Source organism: Pongo pygmaeus, chromosome 4 (assembly GCF_028885625.2).
Source record: "Pongo pygmaeus isolate AG05252 chromosome 4, NHGRI_mPonPyg2-v2.0_pri, whole genome shotgun sequence".
Lineage (NCBI taxonomy): Eukaryota > Metazoa > Chordata > Mammalia > Primates > Hominidae > Pongo > Pongo pygmaeus.
In genome coordinates, this window is record NC_072377.2 from 65,297,186 (window position 1) to 65,311,823 (window position 14,638).

Here is a 14,638-nt window from a genome sequence, read left to right on the forward strand (position 1 = left end):
TTTAAACACATAGTTCAATTACAACAACAGAAACAAAATATATTTCCTCTTTTCATTGCTTCAAGGTGAATATTTGTTTTCTTATTATTTATCTAGTAGTATTTTCCTCATACCTTTTTCTAACACAGGTCCCTTAGACTGGTCAATAACAAGTAAAACAGCTAAATTCAGTATCTTTGAGTTGAGTTACTAGCCAAATTTCCTCTGAGCACAACCTTCCTAACTTTAACAAGATCCAAAAGGCATTTTCCCCAGAGATGCCTTTAACTTGGCAGAGAATGTGGGAGCATCACATTTGTAGCATAGTAATTGTTTTGTTCTTGTAGTTTTAGCAAATGTTCAAGAGTCTATCTATGTATGGCCCACTGGCTTCATCCTCTTTCCTTTCTATCCAGGCTTCTTAAAAATGCACCAGCATGGCACATGTATACATATGTAACTTACCTGCACATTGCGCACATGTACCATAAAACCTAAAGTATAATAATAATAATAATAATAATAATAATAATAAAAGAAAAAAAAATGCAGCTGGTCACAAGAACAAATAATGGATGTGCCCAATATCCTTACTTTCTTTCACAATTTTTAACCTGGTGACATTGCTTTAAAGTGTAAAACTCCATTGGTAAACAACATGAAAAAGAATAAAAACAAAAATTATACCCTGCAAAGTAGGAAATAAAAATGTTACATGATGGAGATGTGGCTGTGGCTGACTCCTCTATAAGTACTAATGCTAAATCACCTTATACTGGGAGCTGAAATAGTATTCTGGTAAGCAATACCTCAAAATGTCAAAGGGAAAATTTTTAGACTCATGAATACCATTGCATATTTCTTTTGCTTCTAATTACAATACAGTCTATTCTTGATTCCAAGTTCATTTTGCATCAGTGAACATTTCCTATTGTTTCTAGACATGTATCACTACATGGTAATTTGTCCATTAGTTCTCATTTGTTAAAATGTTTTCTATCAAGTCACATATGGCCAATATTAATTTTCCAAGTACAACTGCCCTTTTGCAAATGTTTATTAGCATTCACCAAAACATTTTCAGCTCTTCCTTGTAAAACAGTTTCACTAAAATGTCTTCTCCTGCAGATATAGAAATGTCACCTGAGAAATTCATCCTTTTTTTTTTTGACTCTAGAAACCCCATTGTTCTCCCACTCAAATCAAGCAATGAGCCACAAAAACTCAAAAGACCACAGATAACAATCACCATCTAAAATATAAAATGGGGAAATGACATATGAGGGCACTCACCCACTGGATTCTGCAGAAGTGATAGCAATCAGCGGCAGAATCTTCAGGGGGAGGCTGGTTGGTCGTTGAATGTTCTCTGATTCACTTTTCAAGTCAGCTTGTTCCAACTGTCTGAAGGCGAGAGGGGGAAGCTGAATATTGCGACATGAAAGTCTCCGGACAAGATAGGGTTCCATTCCGCGGAAAGGGTCTTCCTCTTCATTACTGGAATGTAGTGTTTCCTCAGAGGCCTGAGGTAATAATTCAAGAAAGTACATATAATCAACAAAAATCACAGTGTTTATCATTACATAATGGCTTAATACTTTCCTGGGAAAGAAATTAAGTAAAATGTATACATGAAAAATGCTATCTAGAAAACAGTGACATTAACTGAACAATATTTGATTAACTAAAATCTAAATTTATTTTTAAAATAGAAAATTTGTTCACCAGGTGTGGCTTGGTTAAAACAGTTAACTAACATCTTCAGTAATCTTAGAATTTATTAGCTTTGTGTGTGAATTCTATAAAATCAAGGATAAATCAAAATGTTTTTATAACTTCTATGAAATGAATTGCAAACATCATTAAATATACACATTGACATATGCATGTGTCATATATATATATATATATATATATATATACACACAGTTATGCATCACTTGATAATGATCCATTCTGAGAAATGCATCATTAGGAAATTTCCCTGTTGTGTGAACATCACAGTGTATTTACACAAACCTAGATGGTACATTGTTACTGTACTAAATACTGTAGGCAATTATAACACAATGGGAAATATTTGTGTATCTAAGCATATCTAAACATAGGAAAGATACAGTAAAAATACAGTATTATAATCTTATGGCCACCATGGTATGTGTGGTCCATAGTTGACTAAAATGTTATATATCACATGACTGTATATTTATATATATCTTTCTTATACGCATGCCCACGAAGAGAGAGGAAGAAAAAAGTCCTATTTTTTTCTGCATATTTAAGGCCATATTTGAAACATATGTTTTCATATGTCACATCTTACTCAGATATACTCTTGCCAATTTTTATAAGACTGAGAGGGTAGTAAGAAAAAAAAGACTTTAAAAGAAACTTGAGGACCCAGTAGAACTGTATTTAAGTCACAGCTCAGCAGAATTTTGCAAATTTGATCCATGTTATCCACATGCAAAGGTAAACGCAGGTCAAAAGTTAATATTTTGATTCTAGTTGAGAAAAATATACTATCACATGAGCAATAATTATTTCCAAATGGCTGGAAAGTCTACTCTAGCAATATTTATTATATCCACATATTGAGAATTATAGAATCACCAAATGTTATAACGTGCTTCTATAGAGTGCTGGGTTTTTGAATCTTTGCACTGCCACTTTACTATTTGTATTGATAGAGTGTTGCTTAGTCTCTCTAAACCTTCTGTTTCTTTATTATAAAAATGGGACTAATATTTACATACAAGAATTAAATGAGACCATGCATATGATGTGCATAGTTCATTACCTGCATTGTGATTAGTACTCATATATGGCAATTTCCTTCCCTTCTGAGTTTTACAGGTGAAGAAGTTTATATTTCCCAAAATTAACCCGTTGGCTGAAAGTTAGACATTCATCGAGCTTGGAATTCATCCAGACCTTATTTATTACACTCCTTAGTATACAACTATCTTTGGGCAAGTCACTTAGGCTCATTGAGGTTGTTTCTCCATCTGAAGACTGAGATAATAATATTTACCTCTCAGAGTCATTGTGTGGGCCAAATATGTAAAGTATTTGAAGCACCAATATCTGGCAAAGAGTTTGCACTCAACAAAATGGCAGCTATTATTATAATCCAGGCTAATTTCCCCTTTCTCCATAGCTCTATGCTGTTTTTGATGCTCATTCTTCATATTGGTTCCCAAATAGAAAATTTTTGTCTTCTTGATTTATATCTTGAAAAAGGTAAAAGGACGTGAGATGGTGGACTCTATCCAACCTTGGGTTGTATTGTCCAGTTGTATAGACAAGACGACAGAAAGGTACTGAGAAGGTTTAAAAAACAAACAAAAAAAAGCGGTCAAAGCTAAAAAGAAAGTTCATTTATCTCAAATCCTGAATTCTGAGAATCTGTGCTTTGAGGAATCTACTTGCTTTATAAAACATCAATAATAATGACTAATATTTACTGAGTCTTTATTAAGTAGTGCCATGTTTTACATATACTGTCTCATTTAATTTTTACTAAAATCCTATGAGTTAGTTCTTCTTACTTTTCCCATTTTACCCATCAAACACCCCAGAGACCTATCAAATAGCATGCACTGGCCACACAGCCACATGGCTAGTGGGGTGATTAATCATCTTACTTCGCCTGGGACCTTCTGATTTTAGCACTCAAAGTCCTATGTCCAGGGAAACCCCACAGTCCCAAGGAAACCAGGATGATTGATCACCCTACATGTCAGGATCCAAACCCAAATCTCTTCTAGTTTAAACTGGAGCTAAAAGCCACCATGCTGCACTACCTTGACAAGTGTAATCACTGGCAGAGTGAGTATTACTAGAAAAGAACAGAACACACACTAATTGATCATAACTCAATAAGCTTCACATTTTCATTTGAAAAATTAAACAGAACTGAGATGAGAGCAGCCCTACATAAACATTAGAAATGAATGACAATCTGTCATTAAATGAGAGAATAGAAATTTTATCCCCTGTTCTGCCAGTAATTATTCAGGTGGTCTTAAGAGGTGCCATTTGTTGTTACAAAATCAGAGTACTTCATAACTGGAAGGGGTCTTAAGGTTTATTTTGTATAATGTCTTGACTTTTTGTCTGCAGAGACTAAAGACAAGCAAGGTTAAGACCAGCAGATCTGGAATAGGACCTGGGAGTCTGAATTTTAGTATGCACCACCTATGATCCCGATGCGGAGGGTTTGAACATCACATTTTGAAAAACAATGGCTTGGAGACATTAGAAATACTATCTTTTCCATCATCTGCTTGCAATAATTCCATTTTCTAGCAACAACATAATATACAAATTGCTATAATAACTTATTCCAGATCTGCTGGTCTTAACCTTGCTGGTCTTTAGTCTCCATAGAGATAAAATCAAGAGGTTATACAAAATAAACCTTAACACCACTTCCAGTTATAAAATACTGATTTTGCAACAACCAATGGCAAATCAATGTTTCTGTGAGACAACAAATATAGAAAAAAACAGAAAGCATGTGCACTTGGAACAGTCTTAGCTTTTAGATTGGGAAAGTGAGCCTCTGTGTACTTATGTACTTAGGAAGTCCCTCTAAGAACAGAACTTCATTCCTGGATTGGAAATAGGTCATGATTAAGTTAATGACTTATGTGTTGTGATGGTTAATACTGAGTGTCAACTTGATTGGATTGAAGAATACAAAGTATTGAACCTGGGTGTGTCTGTGAGGGTGTTACCAAAGAAGATTAACATTTCAGTCAGTGTACAGGGAGAGGCAGACCCACCCTCCATGTGGGTAGGCACCATCTAATCAGCTGCAAGCACAGCTGGGTTAAAAGCAGGCAGAGAAACATGGAAGGACTAGAATGCCGGAGTCTTCTGGCCTCCGTCTTTCTTCTGTGCTGGATGTTTCCCGCTCTTGATCATCAGACTCCTGTTCTCAAACAGTTGGACCCTTGGACCTACACAAGTGGTTTGCCAGGGGCTCTTAGGCCTTTTGCCACAGACTGAAAACAGCTTTCCTACTTTTGAGTGCGATGAGAAGTATAGAATCATCAAATGTTATAACATGCTTCTATAGAGTGATGGGGTTTTGAATCCTTGCACTGCCACTTTACTTACTTTTGAAGTTCTGGGACTTGAATGGGCTTCCTTGCTCCTCAGCTTACAGACCATTGTGGGACTTCACTTTGTGATCGTGTGAGTCAATACTCCTTAATAAACTCCCTTTCACATATACATCTATCCTATTAGTTCTGTCCCTCTAGAGAACCCTGACTAATACATGTGTAAATACTCTTCTTCTGGATGAACATAGAAAAGAAGAACAAAGGATGAGTCTAGCAAAGCTTCAGCAGCACTAAATATAGCTGGCCAAAGTTAACATCTTTTTATAAGCATTTAGCTGCCTACTCTGGATGTTAGCATTGCAATTGCAAAAATGCTTTATATAACTGAGGTTATCTGTTGAATGACTTAATGTTTGTGACATTCTCTTTTAGATAAAACTGCCTCAAGATGTAACTTTTTTGAGATAATTATCTCTACTAAAAATGAAGTTTACACTCATGCTTATTATACTCTGTTAGTTTAAACCCACTTTCTATAAATACTTTTATCTTTATAATAAAAATGATAAAGCACTAGAGGGCTATATTCTAACATTTTCCATTCCAAAACAGTATAAGAGGCTTTTTTCACACTCTAGATCAATGTGTATCAGTTATGGTTCAGAAATAAAAAGAACAACCATATCAGGTACAAGGTAAGAGGTTAAATGCATTTATTTTGGAGAGAGATGTAAAACTAATTGCCAGAGCAATAAGTATCTTATGTTATTGTTAGAAAATGGCATTATGGCAGGGAGATGTTGGAAAAAGATAGTATTTCTAATGTCTCCAAGTCATTATTTCTCAAAATGTGACATTCAAACCCTCTGCATTAGAATCATAGATGGTGCTTGCTAAAATTCAGACTCCCAGGTCTTATTCCAGATCTTCCTAAACACAATCTTTATGAGTAGGACTTATGAGTCTGAACAAGTCACCAGTATCATTCTAGTGCATATTAAAGTTTGAGAACTAATGGTTTTGACATTTTAGACATAGTTTAATAAAACTGTTTGGCGAATATACAGGCACAAAGATGTTCACTGCAGCTCATTTATAATAGCAAATAACTGGATGTAATCTAATTGCTGTACTGAAGGATTGACTTGGTAAATGTTGATATATCATATGATGAAATACTGTGAGGCTGTTAAAATAATGTAGAAGAATACGTAATCATGTTAATGATACAATGTTGAGTGGGAAGAACAGATTATAAAGTGATCCCATTTTTATAAAACAATAATATCAAAACAAAACAAAAAAGTCACATATTATATTCATAAAACAATTGTTTAAGGATGTATCCTAATTCTCTAAAATGGCTCTCCTGCACAGTATTGGTAATAATTTTGTTTTAGTATCTTTATTAATTATTAGCTTCTGTATTCCCTATAATAAAAATGTCTTGTTTTTCAATTTTAAAAGTATAATAAAAGTCATAATAATAAAATGATACAACATTCACCTTGCTATTGATGGGACTTAGAAATATCTCATATTCAGCTTCAAGATATGCAATATCAAAATAAAAGAAATGCTCTCATATTGAAATAAATGTAATATGAACCTGCCACCTTGTAGTAAAATAAAATTATATTCAATAATTAGCCAACTTATATGGAATAATTGACAGACAAATAACTTTCATGTTATGCTTTTTACTGCATAAAACTCTTTCTGAAATACATGCCTAAAGTAAGCAATTCCATAATAATTGACACTTACAATGGATGAATGTTAAATTTAGTATTATTATTATTTTCCTTTTTGTTTGTTTCAGTTTTTATCCAAGGTATTTAATTAATTTCTTTGTTTAATTTTTTTTCTTTCAAAAGTAGATAGCAAACTACTTAATGGCCTTTAAAACACAGGCATGCACATCACTAGGGTTAAATAAATTTCTGTGGTTCTTAATAATCTCACAGTCTCTGATATTTATTTCATATATATAGAGAGAGAGGGGAGAAATAAAATTTCTATAAGAAAATCCCCTTAAGAAGTGTGGGTGTGTATATATATATACACACACACACACTATATGTATACACATATATATACATATACATACATATGTAAACATGTATATACATATATATATATTTACACATATACATACACATATATAGGCATTGCAGGAAAGAATGTTTCTTTCTGGGCATGCAGTGAGACCACATCTCCAGACTCCCTTACAGGTAGCTATAGAGATGTCAGTGAATATTACATTACATGCTCACTGATTGTAAGTTGAGGAAATGTGTATGTGTCTGTGTATGTGCCACTTTCAGGCCTGTCACATAAAAACGTTGTGAGTACAACCCCCTATTTCTCTTCCCCTCTGTAGCCCTCACCATATGTTGAAGATGGTAGAGCTACAAGATGGAAGAAGCCACAGTTTCTTAATCACTGTTTACAAGAGAGACACTTGCCAATCAGAAACACTTAATTTGGGGTACATGAGCCACAGATAATCTTCTGTTGGGGTAATCCACAAAAAATTTAGCATTTTCTTGTTACAGGTAGTGCTATTTTATATATATATCTCTAAAGGAGTTCAACCTATCTTAATTGTATTTCCATTCCTATTAATTTCTCAATTAGTCATTTATTGAACACCTACTACCTTTGATGCTTGTGTCGGGTACTGAAAATGCAGAGATGAATTAGGCACCTCCTTTTGCTTAAGCACTTACAGTTCATTTGAGGAAAAATATAATAGACAGATAATCACCAGTATATGATCAAAGCTGTAACAGAGAACTTAGGGTTTACTGGAGTACATAACACTTTTGCAAGTTGAAAGAAAGTGCTAGGCAGTTGTGACATTGACAAAAAGAGAACACCTGGACTGTCGCACACAAAAAAAAAGATGTAGATCACCCCATAAATTGAACATTTATTTTTGATTTCTGTCTATCTACTTTTCCAGTCATTTTCACTTAGTCTCATTGCTGGCTCCTCAATTAACTGTCTTTAAAACCTAGGCATTGTCCAAGCTGCTATCCTCCAACCATTTCTCTTTTCTTTTCTTTCTTCCTTTTTTTTTTTTTTTTTTGAGATGGAGTTTTGCTCTTGTTGCCCAGGCTGGAGTGCAATGGCGTGATCTCAGCTCACTGCAACCCCCGCCTTCCAAGTTCAAGCGATTCTTCTGCCTCAGCCTCCCAAGTAGCTGGGATTACAGGCACCCGCCACCACACCCGGCTACTTTTTTGTATTTTTAGTAGAGACGGAGTTTCATCATGTTGGCCAGGCTGGTCTGAAACTCCTGACCTCAGATGATCCTCCCGCCTCGGCCTCCCAAAGTGCTGGGATTACAGGTGTGAGCCACTGCACCTGGCTGCATTTTTCTTTTCAATCTGCCCACTAAAGTTGAAAATATCATCCAAGACAATGAATACAAATATCTTCTGCCTTTTTATTTATGACACCAAGTCAGCCTTCAGCCTGACAATTGTAGGAGAATGATTTGCCTATGTGACTACTCACTCTGTTAGCCTGGACACATGGACACACCTGGAAGGAAGGGAGCCAAAACAACTTTTGTACCCCTAGCACTTAGCCAGTGCCTGGAACAAAACATATGCTAAATAAATCTTGCTGAGGAAAGAGTGAAGCATATAGACATACTCATCTCCATTTCTTCAACTGCAAGAAATTAGGAAAGAGGAAACGGTATTAGATATTGGTGTTACTAGCAATGTAGTATTTGTAACTATTATTATAAGTCAGGCATAAAGTTGAAACACATAATAGGGAATTTCTATAAAAATTCCAAAACTTCAGCGACTCAAACTGGTTGGGTCTCTCCCCATGTTCAAATATTCTTTCAAATATATAGACATCATGATTAAGTATTTTCACCTATTTTGTTTTAAATAAGAACGAAGGATTTCAGGCACTCAGTGCTTTCAGAGGGCCTACACTATGCAGAGCATTGTAAAGGTCAGCATGTTAAATAGTCAGATAGGTCCAGGAAGAAGACAGTCATAGGCAGAGGATGTGTTTTGTTTTATCACTTCCAATGCCACATTCCTTTTTTTTCCTGTCCAGTTAGTTTGGTGCAACATTAAGTTCTGTAAAAGTAAAGTTTCCCTGTACCTAAATTTGTAGTATAAACAAGATAATGTTAGTGACTCTTCAAGGACTAGGATACAATTTAATAGGCTATTATCACAGTGAATTAAAAATCATATTTGCAATCTTAACCTATTATATGCCAATAGCAGACATTTTCTCCATATATTAGTCTTTCATGTCCCCATGAAATTGTTAATAATGCACTAAAGCAATAATGGAAAATGAGCCTTAAAATTCTCTAAGCCTTATGCCAAATGTTTTTCCTCTTGTCTCATTACTTATTATGTATGTTTTATCTTAAAACAATGCTATTATTGCCCAAATAACTTTACAGGAAACAAACAAGTCAAGGCAATAAACATCTTGTCTTTTAATATAGAAAAGGGCATTGCATCGACCTAACACAATCAATTTTCAAATGGATATTTGTATATAGAAAAGATACTCTTGCAAAACTAATTCTATATAAAAATGAAAATTTCTACCTCAGGTTAACACAAAGATAACAGATAGGTTTCAAACATTAACAGAGCATAATCCAAATATAGGCTGTGATTTCATACTGATTAGAAGAGACAGAAATCACTGAAGTCTTTCTAAAGCCAATTTCCTATAACTCAGTCATCAAAACTTCCAAAAAGTTTCCAAAAAGGAATAGAAAAATCTCTCATTCAGTAATATTCTACTGTATATTCTCATCAACAAGAAACTCGATCTGCAACTCTAGGATTCAATTAACCTTTTATAAATAGCATTGTACATTTCCTGGGTGACTTTAAAAAATAAAGTCAATTCTATTTTGTTAGTAGAGGAAGGAAAAGAATTAAGGAAAAACATGAGTTCTGTCAATTATTTCCTTCACAGTTACATACAGTAATAGAATCCCAAGTGTAGAAAAGAAACTAACATTGCTTTTTTAGCAGCTAAAAATTATGTCTTACAGTAAGTATAGCTAAAACTCAGCCAGTTTACTCTCTCAAGTGTTTTGAAAAGTTTCTCACTTGAGGAATCGGGGTCAAATCACAACCTTAAAAGAAATACAAAGAATCTATTGTCTTCACTCTCAAGTTTTATTTAAATACCAATACCAATCAAAACTATGTGTATAAACATGAAAGCAAAACCTAAAACCATCATTTAAGTGATGATATATTTATAATGATAAACTGGGTATGTAAATCTAGAATAAACTAACAAATATTGGGCTGTGGGAGGAAAGGGGAGACAAAGTAAAGCTAAGTTCCCTTTCCACATGCAGAGAGCCAGAAATGTTGCTTTGCTTTTGGCTTTGATATTCAGATAACTACAAAATATCCCCTTGATAAACAAACTATGGATCAAAAGAATGTTTATATTAAATTTATATTTAACATTATATCTACTGGTAAAGCATAGGTTCATGCTTAAGATCAGGATAATAATAGAAACTTAGTAATATTTATTGTATTACATATATTGTATAGGTAGCTACTTGATTCTTATAAAAACTGTACAAAAAACTGTTACTATTCCCATGATACAGATTTGGAAAATGAAGCTTAAACAGGTTAGTTTGTCCATAGTGACACTATCAATTGTACAAAGGTTAGTTTGCCCGGAATGAGAACAGCAGGCTGGTTCCATGGGAGCTTTCCACAGGCCATCTAGGCCTGGCTGCAGCCTTGCTTCAGACAAAAAAGAGTGTCTTAGGTGGTCTGAGGACTCAATGTGTGTGCAGACCTCTCTCTAGCCACCTTGTCTTTTAAGACCTCTCAGTTCTAACTGAGGATCCTTCAGAGTTTTGAGACCAGGTTTAGCTGATATCAATGTTCATAGTTTTAGCCCAAATGTAACATTGCTCCCATTTTTCAAAAACCTCTAACAAATTCAGTAACCCAATGTGAGGAATAGAAATAGGAGGCATAAAACTGAGAAAAGTGAAGGCAACTTTATCCTTATCTGATTACAACCTAGTTTAATGTAGGAAACCCAGAAAAATCAACTGAGAAATAATTGAAAATAAGAATAGTCAGGTAAGTTTGTCCAGTTTTAAGTAAAATATGCAAAAGGCTTTTATTTATAAAATCAAAGACCAGTTGTTAAAACTACCACACCAACATCTCATTTATAAAAACAAACAAAACCAAAATGTTTAAAAATAAGCTCAGAAAGAAATAAGTAGAACTTAGATTAAGAAATCTATACAACTTTTCCAAGACTTATATAATCAAGACTTATGTTCCTTTGAATAATTTTCTAAGTTTAATGTTATTGCAAGAAAATCATCTCTTTTTTGTTTTTTTATTTTACTTTTTGGAGGAATTAGGCCATGTTATAAAATATAACATGGTTACAGTCTTGCTCTAATACATATAAAATTTTACCATGAAGCCACAATGACAACCAAAAGTGTGGTACCTTCAAATAATCAACAGAAAGTTGAGTGGAAAAATACAAAATTCCCTTAAATATTTTCTTATATAAGAACTTAGTGTCAATACGTGTTACAGGAAACACTATTAGCTATTGGGGAGAGAACAATTATATAAGTGATAGGAAAGTGACTATGTACATGTGAGATGAAATAAGAGCAATACTAAATACTGTAAAAGTAGTCTATAGAGTTTCATCAGCAAGAGATCTAATTCTCCACCAGAGACGCCAACTTAGCAATAATATATGATCCAAAAAGTTTTATGAAAATTCTAGAAACCAGTCAAGAAGTTGCAGTGCCTGAGGCAAACTTAAAGAAAATAATAGTCTCATTGAAACAGATGAGAAAAGGCATTTCATGTCAACCATGACAGCCCTTCCCCCAAGCCAGCACAGCTTGGTGTCATCAGGAAAAAAAAATCCCACCTTATGACTTCTCCCTTAGGAGAGAAAGAGAAGAGTGGAATATATGTCCAATGTTCTGGTTTTTCAGAGTGTTGTCTGAGAGATTGGTTTCTGTCTTGCCTGATTCAGAGCACTAATGGAATCTACATACTTTGGATGCCTGGGGTCTGCAGAGAGCAAAAGGTAACTCAGCCCTAGCCAGAGCAATTAGACAAGAAAAAGAAATAAAAGGCATCCAAATTAGATTTGCAGATGACATTTTCTATATCAAAAAATAACTCTAAAGACTTCACCAAAAAACTGTCATAATTAAAAAAATAATTCAACAAATTTACAGGATACAAAATCAACATACAACAACTAGTTGCATTTCTATATACTAACAATAAACTATCTGTAAAATAAATTAAGAAAAACAATCCCATTTAATAATATCTAAAAGAACAAAATATTTAGGAATGAATTTACCCAAGGAGGTGAAAGATCTCTACACTTAAAGCTATAAGACATTAATGAAAATGAAACTATATCCCGTATTTATGGATTGGAAGATTTAATATCGTTAAAATGTCCATATAGGATCTACATATTAAATGCAATTCTTATCAAAATTTCAATGGAATTTTTCACAGAAATAGAGAAAACCATTGTAAAATTTATATGAAACCACAAAAGACCCTGAATAGCCAAAGCAGTCCTAAGAAAGAAGAATGGCTGGGCGTGGTGGCTCACGCCTGTAATCCCAGCACTTTGGGATGCCTAGTTGGGTGGATCATGAGGTCAGGAGTTCAAGACCAGACTGGCCAAGATGGTGAAACCCTATCTCTACTAAAAATACAAAAATTAGCTGAACGTGGTGGCAGGTGCCTGTAATCCCAGCTACTAGGGAGGCTGAGGCAGAGAATTGCTTGAACCCGGGAGGCAGAGGTTGCAGTGAGCCAAGATCATGCCACTGCACTCCAGCCTGGACAACAGAGCAAGACTCCATGTAAAAAAAAAAAAAAAAAAAAGAAGAAGAAGAAGAACAAAGTTGGAAGCGTCATACTCCCTGATTCCAAACTATATTACAAAGCTATAGTAATCAAAAGAGTGAGGTACTGGCATAAAAACAGACACACAGAAAAATGGAACAGAATAGAGATCACAGAAATAAACCCTGCATATATAATCAGTTAGTCTTTGACAAGGGCATGAATAATATACAATGGGGAAATAATAGTCTCTTCAATAAATGTTCCTGGGAAAACTGGATGTTCATATGCAAAAGAATGAAATTGTATCCATATTTTATTACATACAATACAAAAATTCACTTAAAAGAAATTAAAACATTAAACCATAAAACTCCTGGAAGAAAACAGGTGGAAAGCTTCTTGACACTGGTCTTGGTGATGATTATTTTAATATGATACCAAAAGTGTAGGCAACAAAATAAAAAATAAATGGGACTACACCAGACTTAGAAGCTTTTGCATAGCAAAGGAAACAATCAAAAAAATGAAATATTTTCTACATATGGATGATAGAAAATATTTGCAAACCATACATAGTTTTACCTTGGTATCCATGGGGGATTGGTTCAACCTTTCCCACCCTCTGCAGAAACCAAAATCTTCAGATGCTGAAGTCCTGCATATAAAATAGCATAGTATTTGCATATAACCTACATACATCCTCCTGTATACTTTTAATCATCTCTAGGTTATTTATAATACTAATACTATGTAAATACTATGTAAATAATTATTATACTATATTACTTTTTAATTATTATTTTTATTGATTCATTGTTATTTTATTTTTTTCAAATATTTTTGATTCTCAGGTAATTGAATCCCATGATGCATAACCCACAGATACAAAGGGCTGAGTGTACCTGATATGTTAAAAATACATAAAAAACTCCTACAACTCAATAGGAAACACTTCAATAACCCATTTTAAAAATAGGCAAGGGACTTGAATAGACAGTTCTCCAAGGATGACATACAAATGGCCAAAAGTTATATAAAATGGTGTTCACCATCATTAATCACCAGGGAAATGCACATCAAAACCGCAGTGAGGTACCTTCTCACACCCATTAGGATGGTTATAAAAAGTGTTGGTGACTATGTGGAGAATAGGGAACGCTTGTAGCACTGTGGTGAAAACGTAAATTGGTACCTCCATTATGGAAAACAGTATGAAGGTTTCTCAAAAAATTAAAAATAGAGATACCATATGATCCAGTACTCTAATGTTTGGATATATATCCAAAGGAAATTAAAGGAGCATGCTGAAGAGATGTCTGCACTGCCGTCTTCATTGCAGCATTATTGACAATAGCCAAGGTATGGAACCAACCTAAGTGTCCATTGACAAATGAATTAATAGAGAAAATGTGGTGTATATACAATGGAATATTATCCAACAGTAAAAAGAAAAACAAATTCTGCCATTTGAGAAAACATGGATAAACCTGGAGGACATTATGCTAACTGAAATAAACCAGACACAGACAGCCAAATGCTGTATGATCTTGCTTATATATGTAATAGAAAATAGTTGAACTCATAGGAGCAGAGAATAGAATGGTGGTTGCCAGAATCTGGGACATCGTAGAAATGGGGTAATGTTGGACACAGCATACTAACTTTCAGTTATAAGAC

The 14,638-nt window shown here is 34.2% G+C and overlaps 1 protein-coding gene across 3 annotated transcripts in view; it reads right to left on the bottom strand.

Moving 5' to 3' along the window:
* Positions 1 to 14,638, bottom strand: part of PDE4D (phosphodiesterase 4D) — a 1,555,180-nt gene that overhangs the window by 1,008,743 nt on the left and 531,799 nt on the right. For all 3 annotated transcript variants that reach the window (XR_010126387.1, XM_063664836.1, XM_063664835.1), the window contains one exon: positions 1,273 to 1,502. Coding sequence is in view for 2 of the 3 variants with exons in the window: in XM_063664836.1 (XP_063520906.1) it covers positions 1,273 to 1,502 (230 nt within the window). In the remaining variant the exon portion in view is untranslated. The remainder of the gene's footprint in view (positions 1 to 1,272; positions 1,503 to 14,638) is intronic.